The 27,981-nt window shown below is 41.8% G+C and overlaps 1 protein-coding gene across 1 annotated transcript; it reads right to left on the reverse strand.

Moving 5' to 3' along the window:
* Positions 1-375: 375 nt before the first annotated feature.
* LOC308323252 (phosphatidate phosphatase LPIN2) lies at positions 376-26,906 on the reverse strand. The gene is made up of 20 exons (XM_080774961.1): positions 26,831-26,906; positions 18,989-19,189; positions 18,798-18,893; positions 17,876-18,129; positions 16,518-16,631; positions 15,564-15,675; positions 12,949-13,822; positions 12,561-12,654; positions 12,192-12,379; positions 11,317-11,410; positions 11,140-11,209; positions 10,116-10,208; positions 9,453-9,535; positions 8,328-8,478; positions 7,717-7,865; positions 6,596-6,682; positions 6,285-6,437; positions 5,603-5,717; positions 4,467-4,570; positions 376-3,909 (listed from the first exon to the last, which is right to left on the reverse strand). Exons 2-20 carry the CDS (start codon positions 19,178-19,180, stop codon positions 3,765-3,767), a joined length of 3,168 nt encoding a protein of 1,055 aa, XP_080631087.1. The 5' UTR covers positions 19,181-19,189; positions 26,831-26,906; the 3' UTR covers positions 376-3,764.
* Positions 26,907-27,981: the final 1,075 nt, after the last annotated feature.

Raw genomic sequence — 27,981 nt, forward strand, 5'->3', positions numbered from 1 at the left:
GGCGGGCACTAATAACTTTGGGGCAGGCCCGTCTAGAGTTTAAATGGACAGGTATCAGTCAAAAGGGAGACATCGAATAGGAAGGATGGATGGGGAAGGATCAACATATGGAATGTCAGAACAGGTCAGCTCCATATATGGAGATCTAAGGGTTTGAGGCTTGAGGTCAGATGTACAGTTGCTGGCCAATATTGATGACATCAGGGATCTCTATCCCTGATGAGGTCACATGTCCCCTGCTCCATCCCTGATGTCACATGCTCTCTCACTCTGACCAACCAACACACACACCGACAGGAAATGCACGATTCCATAGTTATAAACAAACTTAGAATTACATTAAAATTGGAAAATGAAACGGGGGATACGTTAGGTTTAGATTAACTTTATATACAGGTATGTAGAGAAACATTTTTCTTTGAAAAGTAACAGTAGACACGAATATTCTAAGCCCCAAAGTAACATCCCCACAGAGTTCATGTTGTGACTACAAGACACAAAGAGATCTTAATATAAAAATAATCCCTGAATATGGTCTAATTAAAGCACAATTGTGTGAGTGCCAGACCAAACCAATATTCTTCTTTACCGTTCATCGGTCTCTCCACATCTTTGGAGTTTGGAATGTATCCGATTGAGAATCAGAACCACCATTCATGTCATATAAAAACCATTTCTAAACTTTGTAGTGCGGGAAAGCAATGTGCAAACTACTAACTTAGCCATGGCTGTGCAGTGGCCATCATTTGATCCTATTGCATAGTATGTGTTAAGCATAACTGACACCAGTATCCAACGCACGATCATTCTATCATTCTATAGATGAACTTTCCATCTACAGTAACTATAGCTTCATACAGTACCTTTGGGTCTAAACTTTAAAGGGGTTCCACTCACTGAGTCAAGATGCTATTTGAAAACACTTCTGCCCAGAACCCTCAGCCAGGGGACACCCTGTAAGGAACAAACTGACAACGGCATGGTTCAATTAGTGCAAAACCCAGTCATATATACAGGGGTCAGGGTCAAGCACACACTCAAATCAATCAAAAGTATTTCATTCATAAACCTATACCCAGTATTCGATGACTATACATGATGATGGTTACATGTTATGATGGTTACATGATGCTTTTAAACAACTTTTCTTTTATCACACAAGGAGTGAGGGAGGCACTTCTGACTTGGTGTCAGCCATACTGAGACACAAGCTAGTCATTGTTGTCCAGTGATTTCTTTACTTTTCTCATAAACAATGTGCTCAACCAATTTCAACATCAGGCACATCACACAAAACAGACATTGTCGTCACATTGTTTTGCCATAATTTAAAATCATAAGAGCCTCTAAAATGCAGTAGCTCATATGTCTGTGTGGGAGGGAGGGTGACTGATTTAAACAGGCACACCTGGCCTGAGTCAAACTAGAACTGGACTGGCGAGCATTGTTGGGAGGTGGACGCTGGGTGTGGCTGCGCACCTGTTGTGCATGGACTTGATCAAGGCACAACAGGTTAAATCAGTCACCTCCACAAACACTCAGTAGATAACCTCTGTCCGGACAGTGGGGAGATCACCTCTCCTGTGTAAAAGGATATTATTGTGTATAATTCCCTGCACATGAAAGGAATAAAGACAAACTCATATTCTGTAGCTCCCACCAAAGAGACAAGCATAGCCTACTACAGAACACTTCAGTCAACAGCAAGCAGACTTTACAAGCCCCTCCCCCGCCCACTATGGCGAGTAGTGCCCTGCCACAATCTCCCAACAGCGTCCTACGGGTGGAGCTGACGGGTGGAGCCGCCCCAACGTACCCGCTTCCACTGCCCAGAGTGCCGAGACCCCTGCCTCCCCACGGACTCGCAGAAGAACTTCAAACTGTCCAACATCGCAGACGATTACCGGAACAGACGCCAGGGCCAGAGAGCCACCAGGGCACCATCCCCCCTGGCCAAGACCCCCGTCATGGTGCTGTGCGACTACTGCCCTCCGGCAGCAGCCAAGGCTCAGAGGCCGGGTCTTGCCACACATGGCGCCACGCGGCCGGTGAAGCCACTGCGACCACAACGCTCTGCACATCCAAGAGAACATCAGGAGGATCAAAGAGGACCAGGTCCGCCTCCAGCGGGTCGGCACCGACATCCTGGGCACCATGAGCGAGAACCCTTTCCTCTTCATTGATGCATACAAGAAAAAAATAAGAACAGTTGCAGACGTAGCTACAACAGTGCCTGTTTACTCCTGAAGAAGGCGTTGAATTTAGTGCAGGCGATCTGGGAGTCCAGATGGAAGGGGAGATAAGTGCCTTTAGTCCCTTACTGGACATCATAATGGCTGAGTTGGTGGCACCGTGTCATTTTCCAGAGGACGCGGCGGAGGTAGAGGCGGTGGAGGAAGATGAGCTGGATATTGGGCTATCGGTACTTGAAGCCATTATTGAGGAAGATGAGGTGGAAGAGGAGGAGGACTTTTACACAGGAGAGGTGATCTCCCCACTGTCCGGACAGAGGTTATCTACTGAGTGTTTGTGGAGGTGACTGATTTAACCTGTTGTGCCTTGATCAAGTCCATGCACAACAGGTGCGCAGCCACACCCAGCTCTGAGTCCAGTTCTAGTTTGACTCAGGCCAGGTGTGACTGCTTAAATCAGTCACCCTCCCTCCCACAGTCTGTTTGTATTCGTCGCTGTCCAGCAGAAAGCAGCTAACTCAATGCTATTGAACACCCTTTACATCTGTGTGTTGGTTAAAAAAAGTATTGAACCAAGAATGAAAAGTATTACAAAGTGCTTCTGACAAAACCAGCTAAATCGATAGGACAGCTAACCCCACGCCCTCTCCTGCAGGTTTCTCACAATATAATAAAGTCACAATACCAACTGTGATGAGGGAATATTGCTTTGTTTTAAAAAATATAAGGCTTTCTTAATTTCCTGAAAAATGAACAGCTGGTTTCTGCCCGACAGCAGAGATACAGTATGTAGTGTATATGGCCTGGTTTTGGTCAGTGTTTTTACTTTAATAATGGGCTAAAAGGCAGCAAATGTTTATGAGACAGGGACTGCCCATTAGTCCGACTACATTGCCGGTTCAGACTCACTCACCTTGTGGCTTCTGCGTGCAGTTATAGTTAGAGTTTGGGGATAGGGTTAGTAATGGGTCGGACTAATGAGAACAATGACACGTTACGTATGAGACAGGTAGTCTGATACAGATATGGATATATTATATAGTAACCAGAAGTTCAAGGTCAATCTCAAGGAAATCAAAGGCATAGTTGTCCAGTTGTGTATCTTTTTAGATACTATGTAAAAAAAAACAGACAGTTCATAGAGTACTGTAATCAAGTATTGCACAGTTGTCTGAAAAGCTTTTTTTTTTTTTAAATGCACTGTCCTCGAAACATGTTATGACTTAAATGTCTATATTTGCATGAGTGGAAGAGGACAATAGATTTGTGCGCCGTTATTCTGACTTGCTTGCAATGCATCACCAGTATTTGATCCCATTTCAGTGTATCAAAGGAAATATTCAGTAATGTCTTTTTTAAAACCTCAAACTGGAAAATAGCAAGACGTGAAGAAAAAAAGAGAAGTGCTTGCAAACCAGCAGAAACAAAAAGCGAGCCAGATAACTCAGAGTAAAAATAGCTTTCATTTGTATATAAGGATTTGTGACAATTTGTGAGGATTTCACAGCGTATATGTGCTCCACTCTGTGTGTGTGTGTGTGTGTGTGTGTGTGTGTGCGAGTGTGTCAGTCTCTACTGCAGTGCATCGAGGTCCAGTGGAGGCAGGGGTTCCTTCCAGTAGGAGAAGTGGCTGTATTCAGGGCAGTCAAAGGATGTGCAGCCCTTGATGGACAGAGCAGGGAAGAAGTGCTCCACCAGCTCACCCAGGTGACTGTACCTGCACGTGCACACACACACATTTTAACACATTTATTTATGTCCACACAAAGGAGATGCATACAAGGACACAAATAGAAAAGGTGCAGTAGAGTTACACTTACACAAAATCATGGCATGTGTTTTCATGGTACAAAAAGGCATGTAGGTGACCGGATTTAGAAATGTCTTCTAAATCCTTTTGTTTTCTATATATCAGTGGTGCTCAAAACCTTTTCTTGTCAAGGACCCCCAAAATGATACAGCAAGTATTTGGCAGCGGACCCCCATCTCAAAAGATTTGGTTCCAGGGACCCCCAGAAGCAACAATTTGAGTAGAAAAATGTCTAAAATATCTATATCTATACACACACACACACACACACACACACACACACACACACACACACACACGCACACACACACACACACACAATTAAAAAATAGCAGTAAAATCCTCTGTTCATTTAGCTCCAAAGAGTGTACACATTTTAGTTAGTTAAAATAACACTAGATTTCACTGTGTAAGCACTGCAAGGTGATATATCACTGTGCTTCCACATTGTATGCTATACTTACGAGGACTTGTTCCCTTTGGTTTTCTCCTGAATGAGCTCTCCTTTGGGGTTCACAGTGAAGATTCTGGTGTCAGGAACCCCTACCTCTTTGTATGCATAGGCGTCCTGCAAAACACAAGGCAGTGCACAGATATGGGCACTCGTGCAAGGCAGCATTGTTCCTCATTTCTGGAGCATTCGTGCTAGTCTTTACACATTTAACCCATTCTGACCTGAGATCAGATTTCGTACGAGGTTTCCACTGGACACACACTGGTCTGATGAACCCATTCTGACCTGAGATCAGATTCTAAAAATGTCAGTCGCTCTTCGATTTTTCAAAAATAGCAGACCTACAAGCTCGGTGGCGCGCTATGAGCTTGTAGATCTGCTATTTTTCAATAGCTAAAGCATAACATGATGCCAACACCAAAATGGGTGCCCGGTCAGAATGGGTTAAAATGGTACCTAAAGATCGATCTGTATTTATTTTGTTTTACACTGCTGTACACTTACAAGACAAACTAAATATTACAACCAGTTGCTGACTAGATAGAAGTGGTTAAAAGTAATGAAAAAGTGACAAAGACTGCTTGAGGTCATGGCGGCATGCATGTCATGATTAGGTTTTAGCTATATATAATCTATGTTGGGTGGAAAGTTGGAAACCTCTGTATGTCCAAGAATTTCCGGATTCAAATAAAAAAATGAGCAAAACTAGAAAAATCTACAAGCACAAAACATGTCATGATCTGCTACTTTTTATGCTTTTGTGTGACGCTGTTGTATGTTCAAGGCATTCAATTACGATAAAACACAAAGAGGATAGAAGAGGTTTCTGCCCGTCAGCAATTTACTTCCAAAAGAACAATCAAGAGTTAAATAGAAATTATGGATTTTGCAGTGGAGGCGATGGTGGGGCTTCAGGCAACTACTTCCTACTATGAAGTGGATGGGAATCACATATAATATTCACAAAATAATATTTAAAACATGCTGCTGCTCACCAGTCTTTCATCATTGATAATGCATGCTTGACACAAACCAAGGCTTATACTTCCAGCTATACTTTTAAAGCGCTCTTTAGTCACTAGAAAACACTCCCAAGATATGAACAAACCAAAACACTACTGAGAGCCATTGCACAGCATAGCTTACATTGGTCCTGTTGCCAAAGGCAGCATAGAAGGGCCGCCTCTGTGGGTTGAAGAGGTCTCTGATGTCAGTCAGACAGGCGATCTTAAACACTTCAGGCTTCTTCTCAATCACCTCTCTAGATATGTAATGGTTGGAAGGCATGCCCAGTTATTTCATATCCTCTACATGTGATTTATACAACACATAACATGCAGTTGCGTAGGAGTGGTATGTAGGATGGATAGTAGTGTGGTGTATAGAGGGTATGCGCATGCTCAAAGTGAATGGCACATCGAGTGGCAAATCGAGTGGCAAAGCAACATACAAAGTGAGTTTAACATTGTTTAACGTTGTTTAATGCAAACAGATTTTTCTGTTTGGATGTATTGGTGGTCAAGGCCAGAAAGTAGTTTTTTGCCACTCCGTAGGCATTCCTGCATAACTTCCGGGTTTGATGATGATGTCATACCCTCTATTGGAGGAGATATGGGTGACTGGAGGCACAGCCATGAGCCAGTTAATGCACTGACCATATGCTCCTTGTGAATCGCGAGCATCTGAGTTTGAGTCCAACTCCCATCATGTGTACCCTCTCTATGGCCTAAGTTTCCTGTCTCTCTACATCATCCTATCTTCTATCTAAATAAAAACTGCATGTGTCATCATAGTGTAGTGCAGTATGTAGTATGTATGTATTGGATACCTGTGTAAAGCTGAAAAGAGGCTACTGGGAGCGAGCAGTACAGGGCCTTTAGGGAGGACAGTGCCTTTGTCATTAACCCACTGGAGGTAGTCTTTAGTGATGCCAGCCATGCCGATAGCACGTGCCGAACAGTACAGGAACTTGTAGCCATTTCTGGAAGAGCGGGCAAATATGTCCGTATTCAAATTGAAAAGGAATGAGATAATAGTTAGGTTTCAGACTGTTGCTTTTTTTTTTTTTTTCACTTGGCAATGTCTACCAATAATATTTATGAATAATTAATAATTATGAAGTACTTAGTTTGTACTTACTGGTGTATTTTGTGGTAAAGTTTAGCGATGCCTTGGTGAGTCCAGTCCTTCCCAAATTGTGGCAAAATGTGACCCAGAGCATCAGACCTATAGAAGACAGATGTACATTTAGCATACTCTGGTGAATATGCACATATATATGTACTACTTTGGTTGTTAGGATGTTTCATTGTCTTATATTATATCATTCCCCAAACACTGACCTCAATTCTATCTACTGATGTGACCATTAATTAACCTCACTCAAGCATTCTCTTGTTAACAGCGAAAATGGTCAAGTTTATTTATCATATTAATATATAATTTGACATGGGTGAAGGGAGTTATAAAAGGAGCATTATGGTGATAATAAACTTGGTCAACCGATTGGTCAACTGCCTTATTTCTCCGTGGGATATAGCAGCTGGACAACCAGTCCAAGCTAGAGCAACATCTAGCTTGGACATCAACATCTAGGTAATACAATCAGCGCAAGCAAAATTGCCAGTTCGGAACAGTCACTGTGAGTGACAGAACTATGCCATACATGGATGAAACCTGGCCAACAAAAGTTGTTGATAATGTAGTACAATTCATGACTGAGAAGTCACTGAAGTTGCGTGCAAAGGAACCAAAAACAGAGCAGAAAACAGCGACATTTGAGGTTCACAGAAAGGCTGTGTAATGGCGAGGCCAGCCTTGTTAAGGTCAACCAACTCCATGCCCACATTGCTGGGATTTGGGACGTCCCAGCAGGACAAACATTGTATTCTCCGGGGCAGCTTCCTCAATGAAAGCAATATTAAAATGTTATAAATATTAACCATCAAGACCTGAGGCTGATTCTACAAATGCCTATCTTAATCAGTAGTTCTCAAACCTTTTACAAACGCTTTCAAGATTTTCAAGAAATGTTCAAAAATTGCCGATATACTGGCTTACAGCACGGCACGAAGTAACGTGCTGTGAGCTTGTACCGTATATCTGCCATTTTGACAGGTTTTAATGGGGTAAGTAATGTGCCACTTTCCCATGATCTTGGTCTTGTAAATATGGGTTAAGTTATCAGAGTGCATTCATCGTTGCCCAAGGTTAACAATGAATATTGTCAGCTAACGGCTACATCAGGTAAATGTTCTTACTTGGTGATAGTGCCGTCTATGTCTGAGATGATGACATGGTCGTTCCAGTTCCACAGGTAGATGGCGGCCTCACAGCGACAGGTTCCCTGGTACTGAGTGGTCACACTGAACACTACCTTGTTGGCCCCTTCACGCAAGTTTAGACTTTCCTGGATAAGGAGTCATTGAAATGACATACAGCAAGTGTTAAGAATATATCGTAAATGAGATACATGGAGCTAAATTGTAATCCCTAAACCACGTCACATGAAATTGTTGATTTTGTAAATTAATTTGTTTCATTAGCAAATTATTGATTTTCATTACTATCCTACCAGATCTAGGCCTACTTGCATAGTCCTTCCATAAGATCTAGTGTAACTAGAACATTACAGTGTGAAGATATTTTTTACGTTTTAGTTTTATTCTGCTATTTCTTGAATTATTATATTATTGACTTATTGGTCTTAATAGGGGGACCATCTTCTAAGCCTTTGGCTTTTACAACAACAACAATAATAATAATTTTCTTTATTTGTAGATTACTTCAAAACAAAGGATAAAGTGCTTTACATAACAGAATGTGCATTTCACAAGATAAACATGTTATTTGTGTATGTATTGTATCATACTATCTGCTCAGATGTGAGGCGCAGTGACTTGAAGTACATCTGATTGATACACTGGGCTGTGCTCATGTCATCTGTTGATAGGCTGTCTGGTAAAGTGGCTTCTCTGCCTAGCCCCGCCTCCTCATCGCTGTCCATGTCATCTAAAGTGGCCCTGCTGGAAACAAACCACTCATATATCAACTCTCTCTGTGGGCCGGGGCACACCTTAGCGCACAGCCGCGGACAGAAGAAGTTGACGCCCGACGTCATTCCGGCTTTTTAGACAGCTCCACCCCCACGGCTGACTGACGCGGAGGAGAGCGTTTCCGGGAATCTGTCAGTCGCGTCAGTGAGCCGCGGAGGTGGAGCTTCTTGTCTGTGTGTGTCCTTGATTTTACCCTTAATTATCATAGAATGAGATATCTGGTGACGCCAATAGTTTGACCATGACAGCTGTAAGAAAGTAGCAGTGACATTCTTCAGACTAGCCTGTGTGTGCGTGCGTGCTATATTATTATTATTTGTAGTCGTTTATTTGATAGCTAGAGAGTAAAGTTAATGAACAACAGTATTAAATAATATATAAGTGTTGGAGTTAGCAAAAATGCTCATTTACATCTATCTAGAAACATCTATCACAAAACCAGAACATAAAAAACAACAATATACAAATATATAAGAAAATAAGAACAAACACAAGAAACAAAATACATTAAACAACATAACGGTAGGTTAAAAATGATCACATTTCAGATTTGCCTTGTGATGTGTCTTAAAAGTAGAATATGTAGCACATTCCCTTATTGCAAGTGACAGGCCATGCCAGCATTTAATTCCCTTAAATGACAGCACATTCTGTCAAAATGTGGTGTGCCAGTTTATGCCACCTCACAGTTCCCTCTAGTGGTGGCCCTATGCCACTGTCCTCCCTGAATTAACTGAAAGGAGGTACAGTAGGGTACGCCCATGCAGAGTTATGTGTCTTCAATTCAAAAATAGTAAAACACAGAAACAATATGATTTGTTTTCGTACTATTTTATCATACTGCTTCTACTTGTATATCATTGTGATGTCAAACATGTGCATTCAGGTGTGTGTGTGTGTGTGTGTGTGTGTGTGTGTGTGTGTGTGTAGTGTACACTTGCTTCATTGTGGAAGGGACAGTGGCTGATGTGGGTGTGGAGTCCTCCATCTGTGCCTCCTCTTGTTCCTGCTTTGAATTGTTTGCCTGAAAGGACAGAACATCATCAGCAACCGTTTCATCAACGACTGAAAGTGCCCATAGCGGTTTCTTCATCTGCATGGGACAAATGGGAAGTCTTCCTCACTGCACAGTATCTCCATAGGACTGATTACAAAGAAATGCAAACATACCATCTCTTATTAGTCAAGTAGGCAAACTGGTAAATCTGAATGAAACTGTGTAGGCATGCCAGACTACATTATTGGATGGACTACTACTTGCTGCTTTCTGCACAGCGTATTTCAGACAGAAAATGGCTGTCGCAGAGTTTTTCAAATGTCAGTTTTTTTGGTGTTTGAGGGCAGAAAAATGAATTACTATATACTAATAATAAACACTTTCGGACACTATTCACTTTTATTTCAGCGCAATGCATGACATATAGAGTGATAATTAGTGACTAACTTTCAGGATGTACTGTGAGATAAGATGAGTCCACTATACAGTGTATAATAATGACTAATTAGCACTATACATTACCACTACCATTATTACTTTATAATGCACTATATAGTGAGTAGACTCAAGAGTGTGATTTCATACACACAATATCTCAGATGAGTACCTGGATGTTGTCCATGTCTTTTCTCCTCCAGGAGAACCACCAGCGGCCAGACTTCTTGGGCATCTTGTCTTTCACCAGGTGCTCTATGGTACTCTGCATGGACAGTGCCCAGTATACACACAACAATGAGTATGGTTACTAAACATAATACATAGAAGGAAAAACTAGGTAAATCAGTAGCAGCACGTAACAATAACGTAGTAACATACTTTACATAACAGTCATGTTATTTCTGTCATTCATAACATGTCAACATTGTAATTTTGGCGAAAGGGCCTTTCTGTGTGGAGTTTGCATGTTCTCCCCGTGTCCCCTATAGGGTAGGTAGTGGTACCCTCACAAAAACATGCAGTAAGTGTAGCACCCAGGACTACATTAGATAATTGGGTGAAAAAATTGGGTTGCAAAATCGTAACTTTAATTTTAATAATACACTTGAATGTGGCCACAGAAAACACTGGATACTATTACTTTTTTTTTTTTCTTAATATATTTTTTATCCCACGATTTTGTAACGCATTTTTCACCCCTGTGTCAATCATCTACTGTGATCCTGGGCTCTACACACCCTCCGCCAACCTGGGGAGAGCAACGGACTTAACTCATGCTTCCTTCATGCTTGAGTGTCCAAGTTGCTCCTTTACACCTGACAGGGGGGAGTTTCCCTGGTTGGACGTAGCGCGTGGAAGGAACACGTTATTCCAACCAGTTCCTTTCCCCTCCATCAAAACATTAACGTAACTGTAGCATTTGTTTGTTGGACTAGAAAGTGGTTACCAAGACAACACAGCTAAAGTGAAACAAATATAAACTCAGCCTCTCTTTTCTTTTTTGAGGGGCGCTAGCCCCTCCTATGCCCAGGCTGTGTGTGTGTGTCTGTGTGTACCACAGAATGTGATGATTTGATTGGCTGAGCACGGAATGTGATGATGTAAGATGATTTTCTTTGTTACGTGGCCATGGTTTAAGCATGATAATTCACTCTATACATCTATATATTGTACAGTAGACTCTTGTACAATACCTTGGGCAGATTCTTCTGGAAGGCTTGCATTGACAGTACCATTGGGGCAGCCACTGCCCAGTTATAATAACTATAAAAAGATAATGAAGAAAATAGGAAGTCAGAAATAAATGCATAATGAAAATACTAATGATTAATTAATTGTAGGCGAGCTAAATTATAATCTCTGACTCTTACTTTGAGTTGACGCAGATAACGAGATTTGGATCCTCGATGATCCCTGGGTTGTTGACAAAATCTTGGAAGGTCACAATGTGCTCTATGAACTTTTCTAGATAATGCACAAGACCAGAAAGCAAAACATAGAAATTACACTTTGTTCAAGAGAAAGAGTACAATTAATTAGGACACACACACACACACACACACACACACACACACACACACACACACACACTCTCACACACTCACACACACACACACACACACACACACACACGAGGGTTATCAACTCATCATTGCCCCCTGCAGGTCATAACATGGAACAGTCTTACTGGTAGGCACTGGCAGTCATTTTCATACAGGCTTCATAGCTTGATGTCTAGTCTAATGTCAGATTGTGTGTAGACTAAAACATTTAATGTTTATGTGTCCACCGAGATGCACAGCTTTCTCTTTAACCCATTCTGACCTGGCACCCATTTTGGTGTTAGCATCATGTTATGCTTTATCTATTGAAAAACAGCAGATCTACAAGCTCATAGCGCGCCACCGAGTGGCGCGCTACGAGCTTGTAGGTCTGCTATTTTTGAAAAATCGAAGAACGACTGACATTTTTCAGAATCTGATCTCAGGTCAGAATGGGTTAATCAGACCAGTGTGTGTCCAGTGGAAACCTCGTATGAATCTGATCTCAGGTCAGAATGGGTTAAAAACAGCAGCAGCAATGCAGTATGCGCTCATTGCGCTGTAACAGTAGTATCCAGAAGAGGGGGAGCAGGCACTGACAGGGCCCGAAACTACTTCTAGGGGAAACACAGCACACACTACACACTACACACTACACACTGCACACTACACATTACACACTCTCTAGTCTCTACCAGACGCACCTTTGTTGATTTGGGTGGTGTTGCCCTCCCGTCCACAGAGCGACATGCTGACATCCATGTGATCGCTGGTGGAATCTGACATGTACTCGGTACCGCTGTCCATGGCTCCACTGCCCACTGACTGGGGGGACTGGTTTCCAGAGTGGGAGCCCTGCTCGGCGCCAGGCCGAGACGCTCCCTCCGCCTCACTGTATAAAGACAATAGATAGAACTCAAGTAAAATACTGTTCACTTGTTGTTGGTGTGTGCCATGTCAACGTGTTGCGTGTTATGCTAGATTATATCAGTAATATAACTCAAAACAATTGATCATTCAGAGCGGTGATTCAAGAAGGAAGTCAATATATTGTGGGTTACAGATGACCTTACCTCTTGGGGAAATAGAGCGCAGCCATGTCAGGGTTAAGCTTAGTCAGGTCTTCCAGGTAGATGTCTGCAGGTCCCAGATGCTGACTGCGTTTACCTACAACAGAAGAATGATCATATATTGTATAGCTGCTGTCTTCCAGACAGTAGCTGATTGCCTAGAGTGCCTGTCCAACACATAATTGCAATGTCCCATTTCATTCCCCCTTTTACCCTCAGCACTATATATATATATATATATATCTCTCTCTCAACGTATAGGTGTTCCAGGTCTAAATGGCAAAATCAGCAAACAAAAGTATTAAAAATGAAATCCGTCTACAAACAACTCACCAAAAGGGGGAAAATATATAGTACGTCACTAAAAAGATAATTAAATTGGATAGTTCACCTTTCTTCTTGTCCTGCTGCTCTGTTTTCAAGGCAGCCTCAGAAGAGAATGTCGACTCTTCTGCAGTAGCCCCGCTTGTGCCAGCATCTCTCAATTCAACTCTCTCTGCAGTCTGGTTCCCCAGTGAGCTTTCACCCTCCTCCTCCCCCCCTTCGGTTCCGCTGTCCCCCTCACTGACTACAACAGCATTGCTGGGTCCCTGTTCTCTTGGCTCAGGTAAGGCACTTTGTCCGTTAGCCTGCGTTTCCGTGATTCCTGTAATGTCTGTTGTGATTACAGTGTCGGCATCAGCTACTGTTTTGGGTCGTTTTTGTGCATTATCCATTTTTGCAACGTCGATTGTGCTTTTCTTGCTAACAGAGCACATTGTGTCATTCACAGCACTGCCAGTCTCTACGATGGCTGCACTCTGTTTACTGGCTAGACAGTTATCTGGATCAGCATTACCAGCTGATAAACTCTTATGCTCCTCCTGCCATAGCATGGCTGGGGGGGTTTCCTTTATCTCCTTCCCTGCCAGCAGGGTACATGTCTGGGCTATTTGTGTGACGTTCTGGTGCGAGTCCAGATGTGTGATCTCCAATGATAGCAGGGACTCACTCTCATTCCACTCATTGGGAGTGGAATGAGAGGGCGTGTCAGGGCTTGTCTCTGGGGGGAGAGGGGTGGTTTGTATGGTACTATCTAAGTCCAGGGAGAGAGTCCTGGGCTGTGGCCGGACCACCGTCACGCGGCCAACTCGGCGGCCACAGCTAATCAAAGTCGGGGGGTCCGCATCGAAGGAGTCCTGTCTTCGAATGGTGCGGAAACGAGAGCTGTCAGAGGAGGGGACACGCTCTGACTCCACTGGTGACCTCACCTGAATCTGACACATCTACAGGAGGAGACAGAGAGCAGAATGTTTCACCAGAATATAAACAATGTTTCACTATAGAACATGTTTATATAGTGTATAGGGTTGGGGTTCAATAGTCAATTCCATTAACCTGTTCCGAGTGTGGGAAATGTATTTGGATTTGATGAGCTCAGAATAAAGCAAGCCTCTTATCAAATCATTTCACATTTCAAATGGCGGCAAACGTTTTCGGCTTCAGAAGGGGCTTGATGAACGGAATAAAGTTTGGCAAGTACTTTTTACTGCATCAGAACTCAGCTCTGAGTTCTGAATGCTAGACCCACTCAGTATTCCATGTAGCAATACCATGGCTCGGCGGCTCGCTAAAGAATCAGAGCAGGAGTGTCAAACTGGCGTGTTGGAGCAGAGCTGAAACGTTTTACCACCACTGGATCTCTGCTGTTTAATTTAATCAATCTCAGACCAGTGTTAATTTTGTTGACTAAGGCTAAGACTAAGACTAAACAATTTCAGAAGACTAGGACTAAGACTAAATGCTGCGTTATTCAAAAGACTAAATCTTTTCTGTCAAAATTAACATTGCATTAAGACTAAAAGACTAAATCTAAATCAGCTGAAAAAATGTATACCGTCTCTGACGTGCTTTGACATACTGTACATATTGTCTCAGAGTTTTAGCCATTTCTTGTGACAGACACATCGGACTGGTTGTGGTCATTGAAATATATCTATACTGTATGTGTAAAGACACAGTAGAGACATGTGGTACAGTAGAGCGTTTATATAGAGCAATGGGACAATACAGATGGCAGGTATGGTGGCTCCATACAAAAAGCGAAGTGGCAATAAATTATATTCCAGTCATACAGCGCGGGATTGGCCAAAATGTTTCCCAAACAGTCCATGGTTCATTGGTGACAGATTGGGGAAATAAAACAACATAAATGACAAGCACATCGAGTGTCTGAAAGAATGTTATTAGGCTAGTTAGAAAATCTTGGAGGCGCAAGAACTACCCAGCAAAGTTCTGAAAGGCACTGCCGAAGTGCTTCATGACGTCATTTAGTTGCTATTAAAGTTTGTTTTTGATTGGAGAATGTTGCAACCTTATGACTGCTCTAACATGCTTTATTTTGGAAATGTAATTAGCAGTTAACATCCCGCTGAAACATTTCAAACAGTTTGACACATTTATGTAATCAATTTCTATGGAATAACAAACGCCTTAGACTTGAACAGGTTACAGCGGCCGGTGGATCAGGGGGTCTGGGAATCCCAAATATTTTGCTCTACCGTTACGCTTTCAGCCTAAGACTTTTCCAATGCCTGGTGGAGACCTGTGCCCAGAAGGGCACTTTTTCTAGTTCCCTGTTATTTTCATATGCATGTGATACGGTAGATGATGCTGCATCATTGGTCGTCAAAACGAAGTTGTTTTTTGTATTTTTCTCACATACATATTTTGTTATTTTAGTACATTTTCTTCCTTTGAATATTTATTTGTTTAATTGTTTGTTCTGATAAAGGTAAAACTCAAATAAAGTTTTGATAAAACAAAAGGAAATATAATTAGCTCTCTACAGAGAGAAATAGTTTAGCTCACTAACAATTTATCCAAAATATTGTATGAGAGTTGAAAGCATTCAGATTCAATAAGCAGATTCACATTTCAAATTTGATCAAATTCCTTTTTAGCTCAAACCCTAGTGAATAGTTGAATACAAAGTGGCGGATTCTGTCTGCATGCATGGTGACGTACCTTGGGGAACGCTCCCCAGTTCCACTGCATCTGAGGTCCATACAAATCCTGGGGTTTCACCACAAGCTCAGAGTCACTTTTAGGAGAGGATGGACGACTGTAGAACACACAACTGTAAGGCAGGGAGACACAGACAAATAGAAAGACAGAACTGGTTTGAATGATTAGAACTGGTTTGAGTGAGTGAGCGAGCTGTCAGGAACATTGACTTTGCCTGAATGTAAATGTGAAATGTAAATGTAATGTGGTATGATCAACTGATGAGTTGTGTTTGACAAGTCAGCTGATGCGTGCATGACTTCAGTACCCTGCCTCAACTAACACCATGCTTCACATACTGTATGAAATGAGGGGTGAATGAACATCATTTTATAAAACTGTATTCTCTGGCAAAAGTTAGGCTGACGTTTGGTCATCAGAATGACAAAACCTGAATGAAGTGGCATTATGTAAGCACTAGAAGCTGTAAATGGCAAGCAAACATGGGTTAGTTATTTTGATTGGAAGAAAGAGTTCACTCCTTAGTCCTTGTGAGAGTCTGCAGTGATGTTAAGAAACTGAACCGGCAATCTGTGTAAATTTGCCTATTTTTATATCTGAATATACAGTGTATATATTGTATTTTGTTTTAACACAACAATACTATTCTCTTTGATTTGTGGTAATTGATCATTGCAAGAAAAATATATTTGGCGTCACTTGACTTAAGCTGCTGGATTGGAATTTACAGAAGCAAGTTGAGTGAGTCTGGTACTGTGTCTAGTTTAAGTGCCTAGAAAAGCTATGCAAATGAATAAGTAACACTATTCCTCCCTCAATAAGAATGATGAAAAGCATTTTCACTTAATGCACTTACACTTCACCCATTTTCAACCTTGAATGTTAGCAGGCTGAAATAGAAGGCAGCCATTGATAAGTTTGAAATGTAAAAGAAAAGAAGAAACCTTTCCTCACCTTTCTGAGGGTGACCATTCACATTCACCCTCAGAGTGTGGGTGAACATCTCTGATTGTTGTAGTTCCCAGCTCGTCAACAGGCTCCTCAGACATAGAGTAGTACACCGATTTACTGTTAGAACCAAACAAAGAAAAGTTATGATCCTGGGTTATTAACGTCAATAAAATTGTAAAATCGCAGCCAGTCAAACAGAATAAGTAGACATTTATTTTATTTTCTGGAAATGTGTTTGCTAAAATAGGAGAAAAACTAAACAGAACTGAACATGTGGCTTTTTTTCTAAGGATTGGGTGAGTGAGTGGTTAAGATGTGATTTGATTTAATTATGATTCACCTGTTAAGTAGCATGTGGAGTGTTTTCATGATTCTGAATCCATTACAAGCATTAGTTTTGCACAAAAAACAATCCTTGGGCTAAATTCGGCCATAGACATAGCCCAAATGTGCTGACCTCGTCACATTTGTGATGACAGCTATGGCCGTTTTTAGCCAGTGTTTTTTGTGCAAAACTAATGCTTAGAATTCAGATTCAGACACGTCACAAGCTACTTAAAGCATAATGAAATGTAGCCATTTTTCACCTTATATAGATTGTTAACGGTGGCCATATGGATTTGGCCGATGTGGTGACACCGGTCATCGGCTTAGCTAAATCATTCGAGCATGACCTGGGCTAAATCTGTGTACATTTTGGGGCTTTTAGACAAATTAGCGTGAAATATCCCTATGCTCCTCCAAGCCTACCTACTTTGAAAATGTGAAGTTCTATAAAAACTGTTCAACGTGTGTTGCCTATAATATACAAATAATAATAATAATAATCACATAGCCGCTGTAAGACAAGGGCACTTTAGAAATTCCACACAGTACTCAGTGTAAATGTATCTCTTTGAGTACCGGTATTTAATTAACAAAGACCTGTGATGCTACTAAGCCAGTCACAGATGATGATTTGACTGAGAACTGTGCCCAGATTGTCCGCTTTGAAAATACTGACTTTTATGACGTCCATGCAGATACTGTGTAACAGAGGAATGTTAAATTAAATGTTTAATTGATTAATTTAAGTAAATGTAACATCCCTAGTCAGTCCAGTGCTTTGTTGCCTTCAGAAGTAACTGAAAGATTAACAATTAACATTAGCAGGCTAATTCATAATCATCATAATATCTCTGAACCGATTAAGGTCATTTCTACACATGTACTGTGAGGCTGTGATTCTTTCTTGGTTTTTACACCATGAACACAATGCGAGTAGAAAAGCACAGGGTAAAAGCTATCTGAATAAATGGACCGATGCGATGACTTTCCGTGCACCCTCTTGCACTGATAAAACTGCTCTTCTGATCACTGACCTGTTCTGCAACGGCGTGGTGGGCTCCTCCGCAAGGCCCTCCAGCTCCCTGTCTCTTTCCCGCTCCCTTTCTCTCTCGTCAGACGAGGAGCTGACCTCCTCTCTCGGGTGTGTGTCGGAACGCATTCGTTTGCGACGGCGTTTCTTTCGCCGGGTGACTCCCGCCGCAACGGAAGTCCCCTCTGTGATCTCTTCTGTGCCTTCAGGGAGCTCGATGGGGATCGGAGAGGTACAGAGATGGGCAGGGACGCTGGACTGAAGCGTGGAAGAAATTAAATGAAGTGTAATCATGAAAAGAAAGGTTAAAGGACAACGCAGATTTCTTACATCTGGCCACAAAAGATCACAGGATCTACTGAATGTGTAGGGGGAGGTGACAAACTGACAATATAGACTAGCCTACGACACACTGTATGGCATCCCTCTTAGTATCACAAATGAAAAATAAATAAATAAATAACACTCATCTAATAAACTAAAACATAAACCTTGGTTGAAAAAACCCCAAAGTTGTCCTTTAAAAAGGAATACTCCAAATTTGTCGAGTGTGGCATAAACTGTTTCGATCAACACAAAACACCTTTCAGTTACATGCAATAGTGGTTGAGAAAGCACATTTTCGGTAACATTCTGAACATGCTGCTTTACTGTCTGAACAGTGATCACACACTATCCAGAATTCCATGCAAAGGCTTGGTTCTCGTGCAGTTCATGAGGCCATTGGCCCTACTGGCAAAGGAAAGAATGGCTAATAGTCTTTAACATCTGCCTACATCATTCACTGTGCAGACAATCTGTAGTGCTTTTGATTTGCTGTAGCGATACAGAGAGTGTTGACATACTTAGCACAATTGCATTCATAATTACTCCTAATGAAAAACAGTAGAGTATTCCTTTAAGTTATCAAATATCAACCATCCAACCTCCATGTCTTCAAATTCCTCCACGAAGAAGGCCTCTCCATTGTCCCCCAGTTTCATGTGCAGGTCAACTGGCTCTCCATTGATCTCAATGTCCACCTGAATCATAATCATAATGACAGTTGTCAATCATTGAGTGAGACAGAGAGAGAACTCTAGGGGGATTAAGGAGGAGGAGTGGAAATAAGACTCACCACTTTCTCCTTGGAGCGCAGCACGCCCAGCTTGCCGAAACGGACGTGAAACGGCGAGCACAGGAGCGACCCATCGGGCTGGCGCACCACGATGACGTCGATGCCTCCTGTGAGTGTGGCGGGGTTAAGACCACGGTACAGCTCCTTCACCGTCACGAACACCGTCTCCGCCAGCTGGCCCACAATATTCATCGTCTGAGACTATAGGGAGGGACAACAAAGGACAATAATAGCACAAATTTACAAACAAAAACATAGCCCCATCTGTGATAGTGGTGCCATCTGGGTTTTAGGCTTCATTTTGTTGTTGCGAACATAATGGTACCTGTAATACGTTTCATACTCTGACTGTACTCGCTTAGCCCATGCTTCTGCTGCATGTAACTTCCATGTGCTACCAGGGATTCGAACCTGCACGTTTCTACGACTGAGTTAGGATTGCTATACCCCCAACAACTAAATAATTAATTATTTATCATGCCTGCTTTCTGAGGGAGATACAGTATAATATAGAATTTTGCCTTTCAGTTGTTTCACCTGTTAACCAGTAGTGGTCCTATACTACAGTACCTGGCCACAGGATCTACATATTCTTAATAGAAGAGCAGGGAGACCAAATACATCTTTTGCAGTTGTGTTACACACTTTGTATTAACATGTTCTACCATAGCATACATTGTATTAATAACATAATCTACCAATTGGTCAAAATAACGTTTTATTCAGAAACATCAGTCAGTTTACCTAATAAGACAAATCGTATTTTCAATAAAAGAAAAGAAAAAGACAACTGTTAAGTGTTAATGTAGGCTAACAATTTAAATACTTCAACACACGCACGCGCGCACACACACAGCTTCCTATGTATTCCATTTCCTTACCTGAGGAAAAGACACGAGCAACTCAACAAATAGTTCTCAAATATTTAATCCAAGCTACTAGTTTACTGCTTCCTTTAAGCAATCTCAGAAAGATGCTTCTCGAATGAGCTAAATAAACCTTTGGACTAGATCTTATTGAACAATGGGCTAAAGATCAATGTATGTGAGAGAGAACAACATCTAAATTAGACTCTTATCTACACTGCAATCAATGCAACATGAAAAGGGCTGACTCATTTCCTTCATAGCCCGTCATTATTAATGATCAGTGGACTGAAGCATTTATTTTTGAACCATCCGTCTCTGAAATCCATGAATGACGATGTACTGTGGATTAAATGTAACTCACAGTAACAAATTAACACATTTACCTAAATCAACTTGAAGACTGTATCTTTATTATGTACTTTGTGTGACAAGGACGGTGGAATGTTTTATTACAGCCTTTATTTGCCATGGGTTTGGGGAGTGATAAAAAAAAGAATATGAGATGAACTTTCATTGATATTTTAGTGATTATGTGGGAGTGAGTGACCTCCCAGTTTAAGGAACATCACTGTGTCAAGCATGAGCAAAACTCTACCAAACAAAGACCACAATATAATTCTCAGTTGAGGACTCTGGAGACATTTTTAATGCAAGACAGCGGTTTTGCGTACCAATTAAGTTTCTCCAAGTGGCTTTTGCTCACTTGGTGGTGTCTCTTGTGGCTCAAGTTCGCTTTTGTTATTATTGTTTGTAAGGTGTTTCATTGCAGACGTTACTGGTCTTAAGCCCTAACCACACCAAAAGGTAGAGACGGTTTTAGCGTTGTCCCAGCGGTGTGATATGTCCTGTCGCACCTCGTCCCAGACTCCCAACCCAAGTGGTTCAAGTTCAACGCATGGAATTCAACGGCCCAAACCACACCAATGGGTCACCTTGCAACCGTTTGGATCCAAGGAGTTGCATGGTGACCCTTTGGTGTGGTTAGGGCTTTAGATGTAGAGTGTTTTGAGTGGTTGGGAGAGCCTCTATGTGTATGTTCTCGTTGATGTTGTTATGCTTACCGTTTGTAGACATGTTTGATGTAATGCTTTGTCTATGTGTTGTACCCGAGGTGACGCATCTCAAGGGGCTTATCCTTTAAATAACACTTCAATATAATGTTATGCAGTAGACTTGGAAATTTCACCTACTGTATGTACAAATGTACAGTGACAGCACATATTATAATTAAAAGTGTTAATCAAAAGCAAATTTATTTTGTCTGTGTGATTAAACAACGCTATGGTTACAGGTTAAGAAATTATAACCCAGCATGAATCAGACCTGCCCATCAGATCTGCCCAGTCCATTCAAGTTTTCAAATCTTTGCTTTACCTATTTTCTCTAGCATTCAATTCCATATGAACCTAAAATGTGTTGACATTAGTTTGCATTGCCAACCTTAAGTTGGCAATGGCTTGTATAGCAGCTCTGATTGTTTCAAATGGCAGGTCCGACTGTCATTAGACAGACACCCTAACCAAAACCCTAACTTAACCCTACTGATAAGCAATATTTATTCTCACTAATGAAGCAACACTTGTAAATCTGCACTGCAACCTCCTTCACACTATAAAAAGAGTATCTGTGGACCAAGCACCTTAATGGTTTATGTACCAAGAAGACCAAAAACCTTATTATAAAGACCAAACAAGACAACAGGTACAGTACAATAACCACCTAAACCCTATACTTCATTGGCTAAAACCCCCCAGGATCTTTCTCCCTTTTTTACCTTTATCTACAAGCTCACATGCATGTTTGTGACATGTGGTGAACTTGTAGATCTGCTACTTTTTGCAGAATGAATCGATAGGTTAAAGACATTGCAAGTCAGCTCACAGAAAGGAATAGATTATAGACTTTTTCTCACAACATTCTATAGAGACTGATAAGCAACTAGTCTAGACTATAGCGGGAAAAGGGACCCAACAGTCAGAAAGTCACGTTTTGGCTAAAAAGCTAATGACAACATAACATCTGACTAGTTTGTTTGTGCCTGTATCAACATTACTAGACATTCTCGTTTCGATATGCATAATTCAATGCTGCTCTGAGTAAGGGTGTAGCGCTTTCTCAGTAGCTTTATTGGAGTTTACAGCCTTGCCATGCCAAGAATAGCATGTTATTTTGAACGAATAACACTCACTGAAGAGAAGACTTAACTTCACAGGTTAGGTATTTGGAAAGTGGAAGTGAAATTGTTATATCCATATTGCAATAAATGGAAGACCAAAACAGACAACCAGACTGTCTTGAGTAATTAGTTTGATTATCATTATCTGCTTCTCTGTCCGTGTGAAAGAACATTAGAAACCTTTTAAAACTGAAAGTATGTTTTGCTGTCAATCCAGTTAGGTCTGGATTCCAGACCTAACCTAATCTGAGTTCCCAGAAGTTATGTCAAAATACAACGCTCACAATTCGCCAATTGGGAGGCGTTCAATCTTGGATGCAGACAGAAGTACATCTTATACACTCACATTAGACTGACAGGAGAATGGGCTCTGTGCGCCATGACGCAGTACGTGCCCGGCCCCCGGGTATAAAGGCACGTACTTACTACTCGCACATGCGCAACATTCGTTTTCGCCAGCGGGCGAGGAAAAGATCCAGACCCTACACAACAAGACCCAAGGAAAAGATCCAGACCCTACACAACAAGACCCAAGGAAAAGATCTAGACCCTACACAACAAGACCCAAGGAAAAGATCCAGACCCTACACAACAAGACCCAAGACATGTAAATTCTTTAGTCTAAACTAAAGTCCCACATTACCAACTTGGATGCAACTACTTATTAAAACATATTCGATTATTTAGTAAATAATCTTTTGCGATTATTCAATTAATCACTGCGATACATGTTGACACCAAAATGATCATCACACGTTATCTGAACACATACACCTTACAAATACAACCTGCATGTTTATCTTTTATATGTTGTTTACCCAGCAATCACAAATCTAACTTTTAATTTAATAAGGAACAAAGAATTGTGTACAAGATAAATCACTAAGAAGCTGATTATTCAACTACTAAAATTAAATAGATTTCCTGTCATGGAGTCCCTTCTAGTGTGGTATACTAAGTCCCCTCCTTTTCTGCCTTTACGCCAAAAGGTTTCTCACCTATTCCAGTCTTACCCAGAGTGAAGGATGTAGGTGTCCCTTCCCAACCAGACCTGGTTCCTCTGACCCGCCTTCTGCCATAAGATGCCCTAATGTCCTTCATTCCGCAGGATCCTCGGCTGTCTGTCTTGGCTTAGCCCCCCTCTTCCCGAATTATAGGCTACATTTTGCTAGATTTGACAGAACTGAGGCCTGTAGGGCCTGTAGATTGCTAAGCTAAACTTGGCTCTCTGTCAGATCTGCGGCTAAATGTTTTGACAGCCCTCTCTAGTGCTCTCTGTTCCTAACTGGGCAGCAATATTGTACATCTATGAGAGAGAGTCCCAGACTATTCACTCACACACTACTGCTCCCTCTTTCTCTCACAAGCACACACTCCTCCATGTGCACAGAGCCACACACACACACAACCATCCTCCCACACACCTCTCACACACTTGCATCGAATTCACACTTCCCCACTCACACACTGCACATGACAGCCAGACCAGCAGTTTCTGAAAGGGTCGGGTGATCTATTCACATTCGCTTTGCATGGATATGCAACACACACACGCACACACACACACACACACACACACACACACACACACACACCCCCCGCACACACACCCCCCGCACACACACACACACACACACACACACACACACACACACACACACACACACACACACACACACGCACACACACACCAGCTGATCACATTCTGGGCCTGACCACAGTACACTAGGGCGAATAGGCAGTCACATATGAGGGACGAGGGGACGACTGTCTCTACAAAGACTGTGTGTGTGAGGGGACTGGGGGGGGGGGGGGATTGGGGGGGCAGTGAATCCCTTCACGGAGGAGGCTTTTTACACAGCTAGACCCTGCCAACATGGAACTACCTGAAGATGGTAACTTTCAAATATCAATGTCGGTCTTTGCCAACGCTGCCTGTGGAAGAAAACTGCATAGAAAGGTCAGTTTAACTTTAAAATGTTCCAACTTGTCTAAATGAAAAAGCATTCCGCTATTAAATCAGTCACCTTCATTCACAGTGTAGCCTGGCCGCAGAATATTACAGGGCAAGACGACAATTAGTCGAAGCTTATCTATCAAGACATTTGGGATTTGTAGGTCCACTCAATTTAAGGCGATACTGATATTTGCCTGAAACTGCAAATAGTAGCTAAAAATAGTAGCTAAAAACCAGGCCAGAATAACATAGCTTAATTGGAGTCATGGGATTTCTCGTAAGTCAGGGAATTCTAAAAATATTGTCATGGGTTCTCATTTACCTAGAGAAAAAGTCAATGATTACATATTTTGTACATGGCTTCTTACAAGCACATGCGTTAAAGCTGCATCATCTACAATCCAGGACTTATTTTAATGAATACAATGTTAAATCTGTACTGTACAACATGTGTGTGCAATATAACTAGTACATCTGCAATGATTGGTGGTCTCCCTACTCTTCCACTGATTTTAGACCCTGGTGTCAGGTAGGACACCTAGTTGACAATGACAATGTCAATAAAGTGAATTAATCACGTTAATTAATACAATTAGAAGCATACACTAATGCGGCAATGCCACAATCTTTATTGTAGTTCAGACATTACTGCAATTACCTCTTCGTTTGGGGAGGTAGACAATGAAAATATGTATATATTATAAATCATGGGTTGCAGCTTTAAGCCCTTTAAGTCATTTACTGGCTCTAACCAGAAAACTAATATTAAACAACTCTAGTCGACGTCGCAAAATTGAAAAAGGATGTATTGTATTCAGTCCATCACCTGAAAATAATCAATTTCATAATCATGAAGAGGGGGTAATTGCAACCATCCTCAGCCAGGTATAAGGCCCATGGCAACTGAAGTCAACAAGTCAACAACACACATGCTGTACACCAGTGGTGTACACACACCTAGAGGGATCCTAACATTATTTTTGGGGGGTCTCCAGATGACAGTGAAGTGACAATTTCAGAACTTTTAAGACCCTTTTAGTTTTTTACCAATACAAAGCAAGGCTTTTGCACACCTAACAGGTGACAGGTGCGTAGGAGAAGGACAGCCACAGTACCCGACGTATTGAAAAAGAAGGGACCCACACACTGTCTTCAAATGCAGTGAAATAGTGTATTAGGGAACGCTTGTAAATATATAATTGGTGGTACCCAGGATAGAACCTAAAAGACTATGAGCTACCCCAGACACAACAAACACAGTATAATTATAACAATAATTATTATTATAAGTATAACCAGTAAGATGCCTGGGGGCGAGAAGCGTGCAATGTCAAGAGACCTAGGCAATATATATGGGGCTTTCCCCATGTATAAGGATTTTGAGTGCTGGGCGAGTGCTGGCGCTTTGGCATGGGGGGCATCAGCTATAGCTATAGATAGTCTCCATATACATATATGGAGCTCTAGGTGAAAGCCTTCGTTACCTAGAGCTCCATATATGGTGACGCCTAATCGCCTATAGCTCCATGTATGGAGACAACGACGATATCCAGCTGACATCAGACTAGTGTAGAAACTTCATATATGGAATGGATTATGCACGCCTTGCATCGTCATGGTGATACGTACTCAGCTGGCGGGCATCGTCATCATGACATGATGACATCTAGTGAACCATAATTATATAAGAAGAGTCTGAAGAGGTTCTGTGGGGGATTGCGACTACAATGACTTCATTGCTCAGCGAGATCTCAAATCCTCAGAATCTACAGGACCAAGGCTGGGGTGAGTGACGGGGAAAGAGTGACGGGGAGAGAGTGACATGGATTGTGGGTTAGGTGTCAAAAACGCAAGGTTTCATAGTTAACTGCGACCTCCGGGGCGTTTCTCTTGTCACTGTGTACATTTGCACAGTGTACACAGTGAAAGTGAAATTTGTCCTCAGCATGTACCCATCCTCTAACAGACCTCTAACAGTCTAACTACTAGGAGCAGTGAGCAGCCACTTAGTACAGCGCTTGGGGAGCAGTTGGGGGTTAAGTGGTCTTGCTCACGGAGTCCTAGCAGGGATGGGCAATATATGTCATTCAGGGCTAGGTCTTTATGTGTTTCTAGTAATATATTGTTTTGTATGACAAAATGTCCACCACAAGCCAGCATGGCGATGACCCCTGCCGATATTGCATTTTAAGGAATGGATGCCAACTGGGACAAAGGTTCCTGTGTCCCAAATATGATTTGAGCCAGTCAAGTGTGGAAATACTGTACTTGTCTTTGTTGCAATCGGCCTCCCAATGGATAGGTCAAAGTTTTGTTTCTTTAGACAACCAATGAGGAACTGTCAGAAAAATATCTGAGTCTATTTCACCATCACTGATTCTGCCAGGACAATGGCCAGTAGGCTACATTAAAACTCTAATCAATGCATCTATTCAACTTCAACATGGAAATTAGCTCATCATATATGAGAGAAAACATGCTGTCTGTGTGACTGCTCCATCTTATTTAACATTTACATGAACAAATTACAAGCTGGATATCAATCTGAAAATCACCAAAGATTCCGACGTTTACAATACTAGCTAGATACACGGATAACTTAAAACTGAAATTGTTGTTTTTTTCCCCGCTAAGAAAGTGAGTTGTCAATATCAGGGGATGTCATCATTCCACTTTTTGGGGACGTGTCTCAAAACGATGTCTCAGACTATGTAGAAAATAGTTCACAAGTTCACTATCTCTGAACAACTGTCTGCGTATTATAAAAATCACAATAATAGTGTTAGTTTCGTACTAATATGGACATTATGGACATATTGAGTTGTGTAATAAGAGCTTACCTTTCAGGCTGCTGCGTTCATGCCTGGGGCTGCTTTCTCACTGTTCTCAAAGCTAAAGCCAGACAGATGCTTCCTGGTCTGTTGTTGGTCTGTTGCGCCTGCGCATTGCGCGACCCGCCCCGCCCAGTGAAGGACCGAATGATTAAATTGTCCAATGAGCGACAAGAATCCGCCTCTTACATTTGTTTTGTAAACACAGCGTGCAGTCATCCCTGGCGGTCATAAGTAAGGCAGTCATGCACAACATGGACGAAGAAGATTAAATTGCCATTATATAATATATATTATAAAACTTAAAAACTTAAAGGACTAATCCGTGAGTGATGGTATTCTCCTTCAATATTATAAAACACCGTTTTATTTTAGAAATGCATTAGCCACTTTATTCACAATTTGAGCTAGTAAAATTGTTATTTAGCTGGCTTCATATCACCATAAAGTTGTTCCTCATCAAAGTAGGTAGGTGCTCATCCTCCATGAGAATCTTTGGTATTCTTGAATGACTGCATCACCTATTAACTGAGGTCCAGCCAGCCATAGCTGAATGGGTAAAGAGGCTGCCTGCAGAAACAGTCAATCCCAGCCAGGTTCAATTCCTGGCCTCAGCTATTATGTCGAAGTTATTCACCCCTGACGGACAGGCCCTGAGTGCTCATCACATCAGAACCATCTGAGCAGCCATCAGCTGGGTGAAGTTGAAAACTGAAAACCTCACCAGCCCCTCTCTGCATTGCTTTGAGGTTGAGGTGAGTACAGTTCCCATACCACCAGGCAGTTATCATGATACTCTCCTGTGGTATACCTGGCCCCAGGCCAGTGGGACCTGGGGCCCATACGTCTTCATTCACCTGAAATAATGTCATTACTTAGTCAGTGTACAATACATGCCAGATGAGTTTCTCAGGGAATACATACATCATGTATCCCAGGTGAGTTTCTCAGTGTAGATGCTGAGGGATTTGAATTTGAATTTGGATTTGGATAGATGCAGAGGGATTTGAATTTGAATTTGGATTTCAGGACTATCATTGTTGTGTCAAGTTGGAGCTGTGCATCGCCATGCAGTCGTGGGGTGTACAAGGAATTAGAGAATGGGGCTCAGAACCCGCGCTAGGGCACTCCTGTGTTGAGGGTCAGTCAGGGGGCAGAGA

The sequence above is a fragment of the Protomyctophum bolini genome (assembly GCF_963924005.1).
Source record: "Protomyctophum bolini genome assembly, chromosome: 2".
Taxonomy (NCBI): Eukaryota; Metazoa; Chordata; class Actinopteri; order Myctophiformes; family Myctophidae; genus Protomyctophum; species Protomyctophum bolini.